Genomic DNA, 20,700 nt, shown 5'->3' on the forward strand with positions numbered 1-20,700 from the left:
ATGAACTGAGCGCTCAGATTACCAGTGTAAATAATAACACTACAGATGAAAACACCCATGTTGAATCTGTAAAATCTGATGTAAATTTATAAGTGGAATCTGTAAAGTCCTATTTAAAAACCGAGCTGAGAAACGTAGAGAATATAAGTACTGTAGAAATGTCTAAATCGAAAACAGAATTAGATAACCATTTTATTTGGCATTCTAAGCAAATGAAAAAAGCATGGGGATCAAAATTTGCTGAAATGGATTACACATATTTTCTTTTTTTATATGTAAAGAAGGAGACTTTTTGCAATCATGCTTGTAAATTACGTCTCTGACCAACGTCAGTCCTTGTTTACTTGTCTGAAACGCAAATGCTGCAGTCCTCACATCCTACAAATATTCACAACGGTAGACTAGCAACAGACTTAATGTACATGGTTTTGTTTCAGACAGTAGCATGTAGAGATGGCATGGAAGTAACTACACCAGTGTAAAAGTAAGGATAGGAATTCGACACCTCTAAATGACATCCAGAGACAACGAAAAGGAAGGAAGTAGGAGTCATTGCAATACATGCATCTTTATGGTTTGGTAAAAAAGTAATAAAAATACTGTACAACTTTACAGTAATATCAGTCTTAATGGTCACTCTACGTAACACAGAAAAAAATTACGCTTGTTGTGGGAGCAAAATTATCAATTGGCGAATTATAATATCTCACTGTAAGGAATAAAATGACATTAATTTTCCATCACAACAAAGAGTTATTTGTTGGACCCGATTCTCTAGTATGTGAGGAAAGGTTGTGCAGAAAGTCTTCCAGAGTTATCCAGCGTGGCTTCAGTTTCAGCCGCGCTTTCAACTCACAGACATTCGTCGATGCTCCACCCTCAAGTCGGTTCCCCCGATTGGTGTCAGCACGACGTTGTTTGGAGCCATACGTAGTTTCGACTGCTTGTCTCCAACGGGCAGAAAGTCAAATTTTGACAGTAGATGAACCAGCGCCAACTTCACCTGCATCAGTCGAAAACGCATCCCTACAACAAAAGAAAAGTACCATCATTTCGTTGTAGTGTGACTGAAGATGTTACTTTTTTCCACTCTTGAGGTAAGACTGCAATGAATTTCGGAATAATTCGTTGTACTGAACTAGAGTTGATTCATACCGATCACAGAGAGGGACTAAGTGCACAAAAACGACGAAATCCAGTAGTAAAACTGTCTGCACAACAAATTACCCCATTCATTTCTAGGATTATTTCAGTACTGACACTGCTGTGGGATGGTATTCTTTCCCTCACAAATATCTTGATCACATTCGTTGGATTTGGGACAGTGAACCAGCACGACTCTAACTAGTTATCATCAGAACTAAAACTGGAGAAAGACAACTACTATTAAATCCACACACGTTACAAAAATGGATGTATGTATATGTTTGTGAGTGTATCTTCCACATCTTCCCCTAAAGCTCTGGACTGATTGCAGCCAATTTGGTACACAGTTATCTTACTGTCAGGCAACAATCGCTGTGGTGGTAAGAATTACCTACTTATCAAAGGGGTGGGAGTGGAGGGGGGGGGGGGGGAGAAGCGTTAACAGCGATCAGTGAATTCCCAGTCTTTATTAATGCAATATTTAGAACGAGAGCACTTAGCGATCTACAACAGGCATCACACAGTAAGATATTTAGGAAATTTTCTCAGGCTGAATATCCCTACAAAATGATGAAAGGTAAAATGTTTATTGCTTACTACATTTGCGCCGTTCACTCAGTAAAAGTACCGCGTGAGCCATGACGTTATAATTTATTACTTGTTTACTACTAACAGGATTGGCCAAACATTTTACAGACAGTATCCACATAATCCGCTGAATGTGCCTACAAAATTATATCATTGTAAGACTCATATTTTAGGAGATACGACGTCATAACCATTAAGCATAAGGCCAGGCGCTGCTTGGTACAGGCATGGACGCACAGCTATAAATAAATACCCGGCCAACGCCGGGTTGCTCTGCTAGTGTAGTTATAAGGATACTACAGCAATCAAGAGACATTGAAAAAGAAAAATATACCCTCTGTTTCATACGTGTTCAGTTCGAAACAAGATACCGGTCGTAGTTTTCTTTTTCTTTTTATCTCACTCTTTTTAGCTATTACAGCTATTTGTATTTAATTGTAATTTTGCACCTTTGTTTTTTCTGGATTTTTAGTTCTAATGATTAAAACCATTTTGTGTAACTTCCTGTCATCGATGAATGGCATAAGGTTGTTGTTTCACTTTCCAAAAAGAAAGGTGCACAACGCTACACAGACAAGAAGCGCATCGAAAGTGAACGGAGAGATGGAACGTAGGTATTGTGGATCCACCTAACAAACACTTTGTGTTTGAACTCCGTCAGCTCTAGCATATTTATTACCAGCTGACAGCAATGATCTGATTTTCGTGTTACAATTTGCCTTAATATAAAAGGATAAAATAAATAAAAGCATAACGTCTATGAAAGGGGATATGTGCCACAGGCCAGTAAATAATTTCACTATTTAAAAGTCACAACGACAAATTAAAAAAAAAAGGGTTCAGTAAATACATAATTTTAGCACATCTCTGCCGAATAAAAGAGATCAGTTAACAAAACAAATAATCCCGTAGGCTTGAAAAAGGAGGACTACGATAATCTGCCCTATAAAATAAGGGTATAATAGGGAAAAACATTAAGTTATCAGAAACTACGGATAGGAAAACTTTTAAATACAGAAGTCTCCCAAGACCAATGTAAAATTAAAAAATAATAATAATAATAACATAGCATGAGAAATTAAATGGCAACATGGAGAAGAAGACTATGGAGTGTTGAAAACAGGAAACAAGGAAAATATTGAGTCTTCTTCCTTACCAAATCACTATTATATTCTTACATGACTAGATTCAAGCATGTCACGTAATCATCTTCACGTCAACACGCTGCACTGTGGTCTCAGACTAAGTCTGGACCTTATAGTATTATGCAAGTTCCAGAAAGAGCTTCGTGTTTCATGTTTATATAAAGGTATAAGGTCAAAACATGCAAACGTAGTCACGTCAGGAAATAAATAAATTTTCAACAAACAAATAATAAAAAGTAGTGTGCCATCAACTGAAGAAATGCCATTAACAACGCTACCAGTTCCAGTTTTCCGGAAATAAATATGCAGCCATATATCAAGATATACCGAGTTGGCCCAGGTTTTAGTTATCAAGACACACTCATTACATTACAGGTTCACGATTCAGGTGATTCTATTTCAGCTATTGTATCACTATTGACTTCATCCTTTCAGTGAATATCATTTACTTAATCAGCCGCTTCGGTTTTTGTTAATACAAGTGGATTAGATGAAGCGTTTCGTGCACCAAACAGCACTAACTGTGAGAGCTTTTCATAGACAACTAGTAGCAGATTTATATTTTCATTGAGTGTAAAGTTGTGAAAGTAGCATAGATAAAATACAGGAACCGTAAGATTATCTACTCGAATTAAATCTCGCGAAGCTGATGGAATTATATTGGGAAATGAGGCGCTACAGTTAGAAGGCTGAGTTTTGATATTTAGACAGAAAAATAAATGACTACTGGAAATATTACGCAAAAACCTTTCTGAAAGGGATAAATTTTTTAACATTGAATACATATCTAAATCCCATAAATGTCTTCCTGGAGATATTTAGCTGGAGTTTAGCCTCGTACGGATTATAAACAGTCTATGCGAGAAAAGAGTATTAGAATACTGAAGATTAGACTGATAGATCGAATAACAAATGAGGAGATACTGAACCAAACAGGAGAAAATAGGGATTTGTGGTACGGCCTAACTAACACAAGGAATCGGTTGATACACAGTTCTACGGTATGATATCATCAAATCGTCGTCAGTTCGGTAATGGAAGTGTGTGGTGAGGAGGGGGGGGGGGGGGGAATTGTAAAGGGAGACCGTAGTTCAAATGGATGCGCGTAGCAATAGTTATCAAGAGATGAAGAGCATTGAACAGGATAACCTAAAGCGAGAGCTGCATCTATCGAGTCTGTGGACTCACGACCACAACAACAGCAGCAGTAATGATCGAACATTATGCATGATTTATTATTCTAGTTTTTCACATTAACTAAACATATTTTCCTAAAGTACTTACGTTTCTCGATCTGTTCGCATAATCGTAATTGGCACCAGATGCGAGTTGGTTAGAAACTGCATTCAACGTAGCTATCATTCTAATTGTCACATATGTTCCTAATTAAAGTTATTGTGACACTTTTGCATCGTCTGAACAAGATGTGAAGATATTTTCACATGAGTTACGTAAAAAACAGAACAAGTACGAGTGGGACTTGAGCTTTGCGGGTTGACTACAAACTTAGCTATGTATATGGATAGTTCGTCTACTCTTATTAGTTTTGGTGAGTGAGTTTGTTAGTATGCAAATAAGTGACATAAAATGGCAACATCTTTTGATGTCTGACCACTACAGGACTGTAGACTGCAGTCCGCAGCTCGTGGTCGTGCGGTAGCGTTCTCGCTTCCCGCGCCCGGGTTCCCGGGTTCGATTCCCGGCGGGGTCGGGGATTTTCTCTGCCTCGTGATGACTGGGTGTTGTGTGCTGTCCTTAGGTTAGTTAGGTTTAAGTAGTTGTAAGTTCTAGGGGACTGATTACCATATATGTTAAGTCCCATAGTGCTCAGAACCATTTGTAGACTGTAGTAATTGTTATTAACATCAGCTTGATTTTCTCTACCTGCTCCTAAGGAAAAGGGGTCTTAACAGACGGGCAGAGAGAAGGACAATAGTGCGATCATATGTCGATTCTATTTTTACCTACTGGAGAACGGAATACTAAGCACAATAAACAGTAAAGATGAAAGACGGAATGACTCACCAATGCAGAGGCGAGGCCCTTCACCAAAGGGTAGATAACAGTAGGGATGCCTGGATGCCTTCTGCTCCTCAGAGAAGTGCTCCGGATCGAATTTCTCGGGGTTTCGAAAAAATTTCCTATCATGATGAAGTAACCGGACTGGAATGAGCACCTTATTTCCTTTCTCCAAGACACAGTCGTATCCTGGAAGCTTGTAATCCTGCACCACCTCGCGATTCAAAACTGGAACGGGTGGATACATACGAAGGGTTTCTGAAAATAAAAAAATAAAAAATGTCAATGGAGATGTTTTAATAATTTCTCCACAGTTGCCCTCGATGTCGAGTTTTGTTTACCTCGGCAATTGTAGTTCATTTGTCTGAAAATAAGTCAAGGATAATGTACGAGCGTATTAGTCTTAATTCGTAAACCGTTAGGTGAATTAATTATTTTTTGAAGGGCATTGCAAACCAGATAGTATTTTAGGAAATGCATCAATATGTGCTGTTTCATCGGTACCAGCTTAGTTAATAACTATCGTCACACATAAAAATTCATATATTACTTACGTACCATGTCATAGTCGTGTATGGCCAGCACTCTGGTGTAACCGGTATTTTCATTGTTCAGAGTTGCAAGATGGGTATTAGGAGATGATAGTACGAGCGGCACATTATCCGAATGATTCTTTGGAGAAGTGAAAGTAAGCAAGAACTGAACGTTATTGTGCAGGTTTTCATGTGCACATCGCACGTTCATTAGGAGTTAAAAGAGTGAATACCTTATAGAAGAACTAATAAAGTATGTGAAGGTGATGGAAGTTTAATTCTTCGTGACTTAATGCTATTAGATTGAGGGAATGGAAGGTAGGGGTTGCTGCAGCATAGGATACTCATTAACAGCAGTGTATTTAATAGAAACACTTAAACTTGGGAGTGGAGCCACAACTTTTGAAAACCTTTTTATTCTCCCTGTTTCCCCCATGCAATTATTAAGGTTAAATTGTTGGTCATAACACTAATATAAACTTGATTACTTCATTCATATAAAAAAAAAAAAACTGATTGCTCTTTGACTGTTGACAAAAACTTCAAATACAAATGTATCATAAATCTTCTACGAATTGTAACACATATGAGTATCTAAGGTCCAAAATTTTCTTAAGTCTTTCTTTTTGTGGTCTGAGACTTACTGTATGGCTGATGCCCAAAACGATTAATAAATCCTAAAAAAAATTGTTTAAGGTTCTGTGTTGTACTCTGTGGCTGATAACAAATGTGCAGAGGGTGCTTTGTGGGAAACAGTTAATAGCGTACAGTGCTAAATAACGAACAAATAACGACGGGCCCGCATCTCGTGGTCGTGCGGTAGCGTTCTCGCTTCCCACGCCCGGGTTCCCGGGTTCGATTCCCGGCGGGGTCAGGGATTTTCTCTGCCTCGTGATGGCTGGGTGTTGTGTGCTGTCCTTAGGTTAGTTAGGTTTAAGTAGTTCTAAGTTCTAGGGGACTTATAACCACAGCAGTTGAGCCCCATAGTACTCAGAGCCATTTGAACCAAATAACGACGGCAGTAAATACTCTCTCTCTCTCTCTCTCTGAGTAGGAGAAGTGCAGTACATTTTTTGAACGCTTTTCAGTCTTCCGCCTCTAGCCAAAGGTGTAACAGAAGTTCAGTGTATTTAATTATTCTGTTTTTAAGTGATAGGATTCGCTTTTAATGTGGTGAAGATTTTTCTGAAATTACAATAATTTCTTAGGAAAAATAAGGTTTCACCATTCCTGAAAATAAATTCCAAGATACGACTTGGTCATGTACTAGTGTAAGTAGGCTGTTTAGGTTTTTTATTGGTAACACCACCTCTGTATGAAAATTACTGGCAGTGCTGTGTGCAGTCTGTGGCTGCTTTGCATTGTTGTAATACTCGCCATTGTAGTGTTAGGCAGCTGGCTGTGAACAGCGCGTAGCGTTGCGCAGTTGGAGGTGAGCCGCCAGCAGTGGTGGATGTGGGGAGAGAGATGGCGGAGTTTTGAAATTTGTCTTGAACTGCTATATATACACTCCTGGAAATGGAAAAAAGAACACATTGACACCGGTGTGTCAGACCCACCATACTTGCTCCGGACACTGCGAGAGGGCTGTACAAGCAATGATCACACGCACGGCACAGCGGACACACCAGGAACCGCGGTGTTGGCCGTCGAATGGCGCTAGCTGCGCAGCATTTGTGCACCGCCGCCGTCAGTGTCAGCCAGTTTGCCGTGGCATACGGAGCTCCATCGCAGTCTTTAACACTGGTAGCATGCCGCGACAGCGTGGACGTGAACCGTATGTGCAGTTGACGGACTTTGAGCGAGGGCGTATAGTGGGCATGCGGGAGGCCGGGTGGACGTACCGCCGAATTGCTCAACACGTGGGGCGTGAGGTCTCCACAGTACATCGATGTTGTCGCCAGTGGTCGGCGGAAGGTGCACGTGCCCGTCGACCTGCGACCGGACCGCAGCGACGCACGGATGCACGCCAAGACCGTAGGATCCTACGCAGTGCCGTAGAGGATCGCACCGCCACTTCCCAGCAAATTAGGGACACTGTTGCTCCTGGGGTATCGGCGAGGACCATTCGCAACCGTCTCCATGAAGCTGGGCTACGGTCCCGCACACCGTTAGGCCGTCTTCCGCTCACGCCCCAACATCGTGCAGCCCGCCTCCAGTGGTGTCGCGACAGGCGTGAATGGAGGGACGAATGGAGACGTGTCGTCTTCAGCGATGAGAGTCGCTTCTGCCTTGGTGCCAATGATGGTCGTATGCGTATTTGGCGCCGTGCAGGTGAGCGCCACAATCAGGACTGCATACGACCGAGGCACACAGGGCCAACACCCGGCATCATGGTGTGGGGAGCGATCTCCTACACTAGCCGTACACCACTGGTGATCGTCGAGGGGACACTGAATAGTGCACGGTACATCCAAACCGTCATCGAACCCATCGTTCTACCATTCCTAGACCGGCAAGGGAACTTGCTGTTCCAACAGGACAATGCACGTCCGCATGTATCCCGTGCCACCCAACGTGCTCTAGAAGGTGTAAGTCAACTACCCTGGCCAGCAAGATCTCCGGATCTGTCCCCCATTGAGCATGTTTGGGACTGGATGAAGCGTCGTCTCACGCGGTCTGCACGTCCAGCACGAACGCTGGTCCAACTGAGGCGCCAGGTGGAAATGGCATGGCAAGCCGTTCCACAGGACTACATCCAGCATCTCTACGATCGTCTCCATGGGAGAATAGCAGCCTGCATTGTTGCGAAAGGTGGATATACACTGTACTAGTGCCGACATTGTGCATGCTCTGTTGCCTGTGTCTATGTGCCTGTGGTTCTGTCAGTGTGATCATGTGATGTATCTGACCCCAGGAATGTGTCAATAAAGTTTCCCCTTCCTGGGACAATGAATTCACGGTGTTCTTATTTCAATTTCCAGGAGTGTATTATGACTATTGAAGTAAATACATTGGTTGTTCTCTATCAAAATCTTTCATTTGCTAACTATGCCTATCAGTAGTTAGTGCCTTCAGTACTTTGAATCTTTTATTTAGCTGGCAGTAGTGGCGCTCGCTGTATTGCAGTAGCTTGAGTAGCGAAGATTTTTGTGAGGTAAGTGATTTGTGAAAGGTATAGTTTAATGTTAGTCAGGGCCATTCTTTTGCAGGGATCTTTGATAGTCAGATTGCGTTGCGATAAAAATATTGTGCGTCAGGTTAAGCACAGTAGTGTACTATTATTGAAAGGGGACGTTTCACTAGGTACAGAAATTCGATTGAAATATGCAATGTTCTAAATCGGAAAATCTTGTCAGTATTGCATTTAACAGAATATGTGTTACATTGTTACTCTACTACGCTAATAATCGTTAAGTGAAATCAGACTAAGAAGAAACATTATCAGAAACCAGTTGATTGTTAGATATGTTTCGTAATAGAAACTATTGAAAACGAACACTAATTTCCATTTCAAAGACGGGTGACGTTTGTAAGACATTAAAGAAACTCAGTTCAATTGCAAAGATCACATGTTCCATTATAGAAGATCTTTTCCCGTTATGAGGTATAAGACGGTGAAGGCCAATGGAATATGGTTTAATAATCCACATACACAGAAGTTTGCTCATCCTGAAATTGTATAACTGCAAAATTAACAAGCATTAATATATTATGTGTAGAACTAAAAACGGTCCAAACGGTGCACGGAACACAACCTCAAGTCTCACAAGAACAAAATAAGCAGAAAGTGCACTATACTATTAATGGCTTTCTTTAGTGCATATTGCTTCATGTGATTCAAAAATTAGTCATTAGATTAAAACATCGAACAAGAAACACCATATATTTCTTAGTACACTATCCTAATGGTACAGCATTCTTTCCTACCTAAATGACAAATAACAAAATCGGGTAATGGTAGGTGGCGATAGAGCGGGAGTCTTCTTGGACACATAGGCAACTTCTAAGGTCCGGAAGGGATGTTGGCAAAGTAACATTCGTGGACTATTCATTCTATTCATGCTTTCATTTGATGTAATGGTTTTTTATCACTTCGCTCCCAGTGATCATACGACTGGCGTTCAATAAGTCATGCAACATTTATATTTTCTCGACCAATTTCGGTTCAAAAAATGCGGTATTTTTTTGTGGGACGTCGTGAAATAGTTTCATGAATTTCGGATAGGTGGTGGCTTCCTGCATAGCCTACAAAAGCAGAGAGCTGCCACTGAGTATCCTTTGAATGAAAACCAGAGCATTGCAGATTTTGCATAGGCGCTTGTGGAATGTCTACGGACACCTGGCACAAAAGCATGGGGAGTCGCTGGGTGAGGCGTCTGCCATCATCGTAACAACGTCGCGCAAACCTGTCCGATGTCCAGCGTGCCTGCCGGCCGCATTCAGCCGTGACTCCTGCAATGTTGGAACGTGTGGACCCTCTTGTTCGAGGTGATCGACGGATTCCAATCAAAAACTCGCAGCACAACTGGGTGTGTCTGTTGGTAGTGCTGACACACCTGTTCAGCAGCTGGGGTACTCACAGATGTGTGGCTGCAGGGTAACTCGCCGCCTAACATAGGGCCATGAAGGGCAACAAAGGACCATCTGGGGGATGGCTTGAGAGTTACGTGGCTGATCGTACCAATACTTGGTCGAACATCGTCACAGGTAATGAAACATGGGTTCATCACTTCGAACCGGAACAAAACGCAAATCCATAGAGTGGGGCCACATCACCTCTCATGTGAAGAAGAAGTCAAAGCCACATCCTCAGACAGTAAAGTCATGGCGACGGTCTTCCGGGACTATGAAGGGACTATTCTGTCTGATATCCTCCCTCATCGTAAGTGTCAACCTCTGAAGTGTATTGCGCTACCCTCAGGAAATTGAAGCCATGGGCCTTGCTGCAGTGGTAGCACTGGTTCCCGTCAGATTACCGAAGTTAAGTGCTGCCAGGCTTGGCTACCACTTGGATGGGTGACCATCCGGCCTGCCGAGCTCCGTTGGCAAGAGAGGTCCACTCAACCCTTGAGAAGCAAACTGAGGAGCTACTTGATTGAGAAGTAGCGGCTCCGGTCTCGTAAACTGACATACGGCCGGGAGAGCGGTGTGCTGACCACATTCCCATCCATATCCGCATCCAGTGACGCCTGTGGGCTGGGTATGATACGGCGGCCGGTGGGTACAGTTGGGCCTTTCAAGGCCTGTTCGGACGAAAATTACTTTTTTCTTCAAGAAACTGAAGAAACGGCGTCACCGTTTTTGTCGCCACAAAAATGCAAACGATCATCTCCTTCTCCATGGCAAACATGCCAACGTAAGGCCTCACTAAAGGCTACGCATCCGAGAGGGGCTCAGAAAACTTCACTGGACTTTTTCCCTCGTCCACCCTACAGCCAGTATCTCTTACCTTCCAACTTCCATCCGATTGACCTAGTAAAGGATGCACTCCGTAGGAAGTACTACGTGAAAGAATGGGAGGAAATTGACTCAGCAAGACTTTGGTTCCGACGTCAGCCATTAAGAGTGGTACCATGCGGTCATACAGGCCCTCGCAATATGGCTGTGTAAGGCTATAGCATTAAGCGGAGATTACGTTGGAAAATAGGATTTGTAGCCAAAAGAGTGAGCAATAATAAAGCGCGTCGGAATCCTGAATAAAACCAACCTGCTTTCTGGAAAAAAATGCCTTGCATTACTTATTCAGTGATTGGCCTGTATTGTAAAGATATGAGCATAAACATTCAGAGCAATACTGTTATGTATGGACGTCGGTGACTGATCTTTTGTACCAGTGAACTGTGTCATAATACGTGAAAAAGGAGTATACGCAGCAAGTTATGTATTTATATCGTTTGGTTGGACTGATGTTCACAAGTATAGACATAATGTTTTAACTACCATCCCAAAGATTTGAAGTTACGTAATTAATTTCTTGTTTCTATGTGGCTGCATGTCTCAGTCCAGGTACATACTGAAATCCCCAGCCTACCGCAGAAGACGACTACTGGAGCCGAAATAAAATGACGCAGCCACTACCAAACAGAGATGGGTTGCATCACTCTGGTTTGGCCCCAATAGCCGATTCTTACTACACTGCGGCGTGGCAATTTCATTGTGTACCTGCAGAGATATACCTGCATACAAAAACAAACAAAAAATTCCGTGGTTTAATATTTTCGATGTGATAATTGTAATTAGGCTCTTCTCTGCTAATGGCCATGAATGTGTTCAGAATCCTACTTTAATAATAATAATGTATGATCAAAGTAATGGAAAACATACAACGTACCATTCACCACCTTTTCCAAATACGGCATCTGGGTCATTATAATGTCGTACGTCACATCACCGTTGTTCTTTTTCAGTACGTCGTCAATGTCTTCTTGCACTTTCTTCTGGATATCTGGATGTCTATCGAGCTCATACAGACAGAAGCTTACGGTGGTGGAGGATGTTTCGAACCCTGCGAGGAAGAACACCCACGCCTGTGCTGCCACCTCCTTGGTCGTCAGCGTCTTACTTTTCTCTGTCAGGTACAAAATATGTTCGTAAACAGACTGTTACTTGTGCCATAAAACAAATCACAAATAAGTTTAAAGATACGGACCATCTTCTTACATTGAATCATAGGGTACTAGTTTCTGAAAAATTTCACCCTGTGATAGTAAGTAAAGGAAAGGAGTGCTTTCAAAATGCTCTTATATTATAACGAACTGTAACAGCAACAGTATTAGCAGAAACCATACCTCTAATCCTGCTAAATCCTGCTAAATTCGTAATATGGAGAAAATAGTCCGCAATCTTAAACGTAATACTTGTCAGTTCATACAGGATGTTTGAAGCAGTTGGTCCCATACTCATAGGAGGCAGTACTGGTGTAAACTAAAACAAAGCAGTTTAAACGTATGTCCTGAAACAAATACAGCTACGTTAAGATATGGACGTTTTTACTTGTTTCAAGAACGACGTTCATTTCCTATTTCAACCGCTGGTTGTCCCTCTACTTCTCCCACTGTGATGGTAGTCCGCAGCACGTTGCCTAGTGGCTAGCGCTGCTACCTCTGGATCACGGGGTCATGGGTTCGATTCCCGACTGAGTTGGGGATTTTCTCTGCCTGGGAACTGGGTGTTTGTCTTGTCTTCGTCATCATCCTCAACATTCGTGACAGAGGCTAAATTGGACTGTGGGTAAATTGGTACGTTGTACGGGCGCTGACGACCGCGCCGTTGACCGCCCCACTAGCAAACATCATCATCACTGTGATGCTAAAGTCAGTAACGGCCAGAGTCTGACAATGACCGAGTACTGAAGACGAGCATTTAGTATACAGCACAGTATTTACAGATATGGCGAGTTTGACATACAATTATTTAATAAATTAACATAATAACTACGTGTGGTCAGGTGTAAATACTCGATTGATCATGAAATCAAATGATGTGGTTCGACTTAGTATCAGTGTTTGGGTGTGTAGCGTAAGTGACTGGGTTCATGAGACCACGCATTTTAAGAGAGTAATTAACAAGTGCTGTTCGCACTTTTTTTTACGATCAATTACGCATGCTACTGGAGAACGTTTCCCTTGCAGAAGACAACGTATGGGAGTAGGACAGTAGGTTAAAGATATGTTTAAATTGCACAGGTACAGTAGTAAGGCCCTCCCATTCACCAGGCTTTAATCACTTATATTAATAATTTCATCTCATCTTCATCGAAGCGCAAGTCGATGAAGTGGCGTCAAATAGAAAGACTTGTACCAAACATTCCAATAATACCAGACGGAATCAGCTGGCTATACGATCACTTCGTTTCGTATCTGATATAATGATCGCCAATCGACCACGAGCACAGCTTAGAAAAGATTGCATGCTATGCGTGTGACAAAATTCGATGGCTTTGAGATGTGTTCTCACAAGAACGTGAACCTTTGGATAGGTGAGCTGAAAGGTGGGTAAGAGTAGCTGGTAAACATATCGAGTGTCAATTTAAGATTGGGTGATTATACTATGCACTCAACACGCTGGGTTCACTGCTTCCATTCTCACCGGCATTATTAACTAAAATACATTGCCCATACTGGCATAACTGTCACGTTCACTGACATAATTATACTTAAGGATTTGATGCCAAGGCCACCGAACTGTCGTCAACTATCTGGGCTTGATTCAAAGCTTGGGCCACAAAAAGAAATGGAAATGATTTCTATATAAGCCATAGCATGACTTCACTACTTCTAATCTTGATATGTATGCACTACCATGCGCACTGTTTTGATTACCTCATAGGTATATCATTCCGTAATGCACTAGACACAAACCACCCACCTAAGGTAAACGCAAACTACCTACTTAAATCTCCAAGGTATGCTTTCCCATGTCGACTTTTTAACCTTGACAGAGATGGATGGGTGCTAGTAATGGAGAAATATCCATTAGTATTAATTCAGCGCAAGAGACCACATCATCATATCACCATGTGCCAGTGTCCTGGGTCACACATCAGAATCTCCCCACAGTATGGCAAGGAATGAGAGCAAGATACACTGTTGATGGTGAGGTGATAAATATTTTTACAGACACATACCCCTGGGGAAATAAGACGCCATTTACGCATCACTGAAATGAAGTGTGGCTGTTAATGAAGAAAGATCCTGTGAGCAGGTTATCAAAGGGGATTTCTTTTGCCCAACTACGTATTCCTACTAAAACCTATAGGGATAATGGATCCGACATTATGAAGGCAGTTTAATGGTATTAATATCATTCTTAAAGTATCAATCACTGTTCCTCAATTAGATTTCAGATACAGTTATTCTCCAAAACTTTTACCACTCTCAGAGTGTGATACGTGACTAATCCGTTTGACAACCTCTAAAGTAGAAGCGCTAATTATTACATATTTAGAATAAAAACGCTGTATGTAATGATGCCTTTGTAATCAACAACATTAAATCCCATGTCATTAAATGAGATCTTTGTTGCCTCTGATATGAATGAATGCAGAATAACAGTACAGTATCATAATCCATAATTTTTTAGGCTGAAACTGAGAAATACAAGGTGTATGTCAGTATCGCATAAGGACCAAATGTGGTAATGGAGGAGTCAAATTATAGCCAACAGCTGCACTTGAAGGCTGAATCATGGGGGCTTACTGCATGGGTAGACTGACCTTATACGCCATGTGAAGGCAATCTGCCTAAGGGATGAGACCCTAAAATAAAAACATCTTGTCCTTCAGGTTGGGGGTTGTACGATGGGCTGGTGCCTCAACCACATGAAGCATTGAAACACTCGTAAGTTTCACAGAAAGAAGTTTGATGGATCCGTTGTAAACAACCAAGTAAAGGAAAAATGCCACTATTTGGCAGCACAGATACTTTGAAGCCTGATGCATAGAATGTAAGAGGTCTCAACGTGAAGTAGTTTGTGTTATAAAGAAAGTAAAAACTAAGAAACACAAATATGGCAATGGCTAGTGAAACTACGCAAAAATTTAAAGGGCACCAAAATGTGGCTTGAGTACATACTGACAATAGTGGGATAGAACAGTAAAACAGGGCAGATGTTGGAATTGAAATGTCAAAAGACAAGAAGTGGAAAATGAGCCTCACATCCTAGAGATATGTAAATGAGACAATAATTATCGCACGATAATAAGACTGAAAGGGAATATTTCACCATGCAAAAGAAGGGTAGAAGACACAGAGAAGTTCTATCATACACTGCAGGCAGTAATAGACCAAACAAACAAAGCACATTACATAATTCAGGCAGGATATTTAAACGTAAGAGTGGGGAATGAGGAATTGGAAAACATGGTCGGAAAATATGGATAAGCACACATTAACAAAAATGGTAAAAGATTTAGAGATTTCATTAGCCATAACAACCTAAAAATCACAAACAAATTTTTCCAGAAAAAGAAATACACAAATATACTTGAAGTGCAAGGGGACTGAGATCACTAATATACTATGTATTAGTCATAGAAAAAAGAAGGGAGTGATACAAGACATAATAATCTACAGGGGAAGCGACAAATCTACATATATTTTTCTACTCCGTAGTAAAATGATTCCATGGTCAAAGTGGCGGAGAAGCAGTACACATGAGAAATATTCGAAAGTTAATGATAAGTTTAAGATAGGACTGCTACAGAATTTTAGTGTAAGAGATCTTATCAAAGGCGACTGACTAAATATATCTTGCAAATACCAAGAGCAGAAGACATAGGTATTGAATAGAATAACATCAAACAATGCATTATAAGAATAGCTATGGAAGTAGGGGGAAAAGTAGAATAAATAAAAATAAGAAAGGTGTGAGGATATGGAATACAGAAATAATAGAGACATTAAGAGAAAAACAGAGCGTATTTTTGAATTTAATAGAAAATGACACAGAAGAATCAAGAGAAAAACAACGAAACCAAGCAAAGGAAGTGATAACGAATGCTGGAGTAGGTCTGTCACGTAAACAGAAAATGATGTATGTGTGTGTATTGACTTCTCTTATAAACCGTTGTTGAGAAATCTGAATAAGATGGAGACAGATACTGTGAAGATGGATGTAATAGAAATTCAGGATTCGTTGAAAAACTATAAAAAATTATGGAGCAATAATAAACAGTTGATGGAAGAAGAGTGTATTATGGAGACAATAGGCTTGATCCCATTCCAGAAACACTACTGAAATATTGATTTTTGCAAGTGATAACTATGTGCTCAGTTGGAAACAGGATACTGGAGCAGTGGAGGGTAACAAATCTAGTATCAGTCTTCAAGACAGGAGTTACATCCAGCACAAAAAGTTTATTTGAAATTCAGTAAGGGTTGAGGAAAGAAAGATCTTGAACAGATAATTTACACACAACGAATACATATAACTCAATCATACATTTTAAGAACTTTTTTGAGAAGGTAAATAGGAAGATACAATAGGAAATTTAACAAAAACATGGACACACTATGTCTTACATCAGGATTAAAAAACCTGTATTGGAACTCAACGATAGTTCTGCAGTAAGGAAGAGAGCATCAGGTAGTAGTTATAAATCAAGAAGTAAGATTAGACTGTAGCCCTTCTCTGATACTTCTAGCACTATTATTGATTTCATGTATATTTATCTCATATAACATATTTGTGTGCTTATGTTTAATCTCTCTGTCACCCAAGTCAGTTGGTTACTAGCATGCACACTGTTTACACCCTATGTGCTGAATGAGGTCAGAAGAGCAGTAGGAGTAATGAAAATTGCCTCAAATGTGGAAGAATTTTGGCTTATTCTTCACGGCATAAATTCGTTAGCTCTGAACTACGAAACTCCGACTCAAAGAAGAGAATTTTCAGAGCCTGTTATACAACAGGAGCCGTGACGACTTTGCTGCCTTTTTTAGTTGCCACAGAAGATCGCCACAGCCATCACCTTCGTATCAAATAATCAGTTGAGTGCTGTAAAATTCTAAGGACTAGTAATTTAGTTTCTTACCCAAATAATAATGCTCTTCTGTTCAAACTTTGTGTTGAGACATATATTTTATCCTTAGTCACTTACCTAGGTGGAGATCTTTTCCAAGAGCTGCAACGTTTTCAAGTATCCCACTTAACTGAAAAGTAATTGCTTTCTTTAATAACGTTGAATAATTCTTACAGAGTAGTAAATTTCTTTGAAATTAAGTGATTGTTTTTTCTGAAGTACTCTGCATGCTTTTTGTGGAAGGATAGTTGTAGTTTTACCGAAGTATAATTACAAAGGAAAGATCTAAAATTTTGTTTGGGTGTAATTCTTATTGCTACCTTAGTAGAGTTACAAAGTTATTTACATAAAACTGTGATTCTTCAGTGTAGTTAACGGCTAGTAGACCGAAACGGCCAACAGGAAGAAAATTAATGTACAGGTTTGTAACTGTATTTATACTTTCATCTAATTGCAGTTAAAAGTGTTTTCATACTGTGGCTTAAAGAAAGTGCTCAGCCATAGTTTGCGTCCCTGACAGAATAGTTCCTGGGTTCCCATGCTAGTTAATGGTTAGTTTTGTAGTACTAATGAAGTGCATTTATGATTTTTATAACATTTGCGTGCTATAATAAGTAACTGGCTGCACTGTTCCATCTATAGCAGATTTAGGGACCTCACATTTCACTTGTTCTAGCTTCTATAGAGAAGTAAGCGTTGCCTAAGAAATGAAATAACAGTAAGAATAGGTGATATGATTTTTTGGAAACAATTTCTGTAGTGGCGTAGCAAGACAGCCAAGCCACTCGTAGGTAGCCGAAAGGCACGCGTTAAGCTCACGCAGATTGGCGTGAGGTCTGGAACAAGGTAAAGTAATTATCCTATAAAGAAAAGAACGTAGTTCTTGGAATACTTAACTTTAATCCACAACTGGAGAACATCGCTCTTGTTTAGACATTATTACACCGAATATAAACTGGTAATGGCGCCTTGCTAGGTCGTAGCAAATGACGTAGCTGAAGGCTAAGCTAACTATCGTCTCGGCAAATGAGAGCGCATTGGTCAGTGTAGCTTCGCTAGCAATGTCGGCTGTACAACTGGGGCGAGTGCTAGTAAGTCTCTCTAGACCTGCCGTGTGGCGGCGCTCGGTCTGCAATCACTGACAGTGGCGACACGCGGGTCCGACGTATACTAATGGACTGCGGCCGATTTAAAGGCTACCACCTAGCAAGTGTGGTGTCTGGCGGTGACACCACAATTTCAATGCTTAATAATTAACTGAAATAAGATCCTTATGTCCAAGTTAGTAATGTTCTAACATTAATAATCAATTTCATGCAATGCTTATTAACTTATAGATTTAGTGTACAGAGAATAAGTGTTATTAAGACCCAACTGATTCCAAAACGTTTAATATTCCATCCACATAGTTCATGTCGAATCACTGTTAAAATGCTTGCTAAGTTGTGCTAGTGTTTATGTCCTATTTGCAATACACAATTTCACTATCAAGTAAAATCAATACCAATAGTTGGCTTTTTTTATGAACAGTGCAAGTACTTGGTACAAATTTGCCTAATTAAGATGGTGACCGAATTGCAGTTTACTACATAGCTAATAGAACCCTCGTTTGAACCGCGTTTGTTTTGCTTCTGCTTCCTTCCTATAGTAAGCTTCCGTGAAACGAAAATTGTCCAATACCTTTGCATTTCACAGTCATTATCAATTTTATTTCCTTTCATAGCAGTAACATTATACTCTTATTCCCAATTTAGTGTAGCCAGTAGTGTTATATACTGTTTAATACATATTATTTGTGTTTCGCCATTCGTTTGTGCCAAAGTACATAAGTTTTACATAAATTGAACCCGTGCTCAACTCAGTGTGATCTGAATATTCCCATAAACCAAACACAGGTGATGGCTTTCACTGTAAGGAACCCCTTAAAAGGCAAAATAAAGAATGAATAACCAGCTAATTGAAAGAGTCTCTGACTTTAGCTACTGTGGCTAAAATATATCATTTGACGACGACAGAGACATAGAAATTAAATTAAATCAGTAACCAATGATATGCACAACCAAAGGAAGAACATGATAAAAAACTCTCAAGGACACTCACCTCAAATGAAATGTGTAATGGCTGTCCCTACGCTGCTAGTGGGTCATGGAGAATGAGAGAGAGAGAGAGAGAGAGAGAGAGAGAGAGAGAGAAGTTCTGTACAAACAGTGGAAATCAAGATTTGTAAGAGGATGTTCTAAACGACACCGATTTGGAAATGAAGAGATCAGACGATTTTTACAAATATATAAACTAATGGTAAAATATAGCTACATAAAGAAATGGAAAGATCAGCTAGACCATATGAGTGAAAGTGGATATAAGCCAGTCGGAAAAAGAGGCATGGGAAGCCCAAAGAAAAGAAGAGAATAAATCCTACGTAACCAGCAAATGTCACGAAGGCCTGATCTTTGATGGGAAGACGAAGAGAAGAGGAAGGTACTGAGAGATGGACTTACGTTCAGCACTCTTCTGCCCAGTGATTGAGAAGCTGTCATCAACATATCCATTGTTCTTCAACTGAATCATCAACTGCATGAAGTCCTTCCTAATGACGCCAGTCTTCTCTCGATGTTTGATTGTGTCATCAACGACGCGTGTAAAGTACTCTGTGATGTCCTTTGGTGTGAAGGCTATTGGCAGCAGGTTGCGCAGTTTGGGATTAGAGAATCCCAGAGCCTGAGTGAGGAAAGAACGGATAGATGGCTTAAATATGCGCTGTCCCCACTGACGGAACTCCGCTTGGTTCCTCCGAGGAAGAAGAGGTGCGCCGTAAGGTGATCTGTCTCCTCGTCTACATAGATGCCCCGGTCGGGAAAGTAGTTGAAATCCTTCACTATGATCGTTTTGATCAGCTCTGGATCCCGCACAACGAGAAGAGGGTTGTTTAATGATTAAATACTCACGACGTCCTTGCCTTCTGTTTCAGAATAAATGTCTTTCATATCTTCACCCGAACATTTCCTCATTAGCGCTGTGTTCCAGCCATTTCCCAATGGGGAAGACGGCTCCAAGTATGGCAGACCCTTCCTCTTCCAGTAGGTGTAATTGATTTTAAATGTGACGTACAGTATCGCAAAAACTGTTGACAGTAAAGCCAACATTTCAGTCACCCATGAATCGAAGAGGATAGCCATTTTTGTCACCTATGGAAACAAAAAGAAGGATTAGAACATTAGTATAACTGGATTATATGCATCGTAACATATTACTATTTATAGGACATACTGTAGGCTCAAGCAAATGAGCGGCACAACTAATTAAAATAGTAAATATGACTTTAAACGTATTAGTATGTTGGTTTACATTCATTACGTATGTAAATGAAAACGTAACGTTTATTTGTTCAGAATCGTGTCTCTCCGAAAGTTCTTGACCGATAACTTTGATATCTTGACACAATGTTGCATTTGAATACAGAAATAATTTTGGTATTTTTCTTGCAACAGTGTGTCCCTGTTACGAAATTCATATATACTTCTGTATTAAAGGTTTTTAAAAAATAGGTAAATAAAAAACTCAAATTTATGCCAATCAAAGACTGTGTCGAAATTTCAAAGCAATTTGTCAAAAACTTTCTGAAATTTGCGATTAGAAACATCTACATTTTTTACATAAGTACAAATGTAGATGTTCATTTCTGCAAAATATCAAATGTGCTAAAGTACTTTAAGGCTTGCCTTGCAATTTTGACACTACGTTGCATTTGAATATTCAAGTGTTTTTATATACCTACTGGAAATGTCATTTGGTATATATGTAATAA

General features: G+C 40.4%; 1 protein-coding gene across 1 annotated transcript; it reads right to left on the reverse strand.

The window, feature by feature from the left end:
- Nucleotides 1-242: 242 nt before the first annotated feature.
- LOC126263351 (cytochrome P450 3A19-like) lies at nt 243-19,903 on the reverse strand. The gene is made up of 5 exons (XM_049960440.1): nt 19,841-19,903; nt 19,394-19,613; nt 11,706-11,942; nt 4,905-5,156; nt 243-1,026 (listed from the first exon to the last, which is right to left on the reverse strand). Exons 1-5 carry the CDS (start codon nt 19,901-19,903, stop codon nt 848-850), a joined length of 951 nt encoding a protein of 316 aa, XP_049816397.1. The 3' UTR covers nt 243-847.
- Between the last annotated feature and the right edge of the window lie 797 nt (nt 19,904-20,700).

This window comes from Schistocerca nitens, chromosome 6 (genome assembly GCF_023898315.1).
Source record: "Schistocerca nitens isolate TAMUIC-IGC-003100 chromosome 6, iqSchNite1.1, whole genome shotgun sequence".
In the NCBI taxonomy this organism is placed as follows: Eukaryota; Metazoa; Arthropoda; class Insecta; order Orthoptera; family Acrididae; genus Schistocerca; species Schistocerca nitens.

Bases quoted from the DNA above. Each gene is read 5' to 3' on its own strand.
- LOC126263351 (XM_049960440.1), bottom strand. From the start codon at position 19,903: ATGAGGAAATGTTCGGGTGAAGATATGAAAGACATTTATTCTGAAACA. The intron at 11,943-19,393 runs GTAAGTCCATCT...TGTACCTGACAG, and splicing joins TGGGCAGAAGAGTGCTGAAC to AGAAAAGTAAGACGCTGACG. The intron at 5,157-11,705 runs GTACGTTGTATG...TTTTATTTTCAG, and splicing joins TTTGGAAAAGGTGGTGAATG to AAACCCTTCGTATGTATCCA.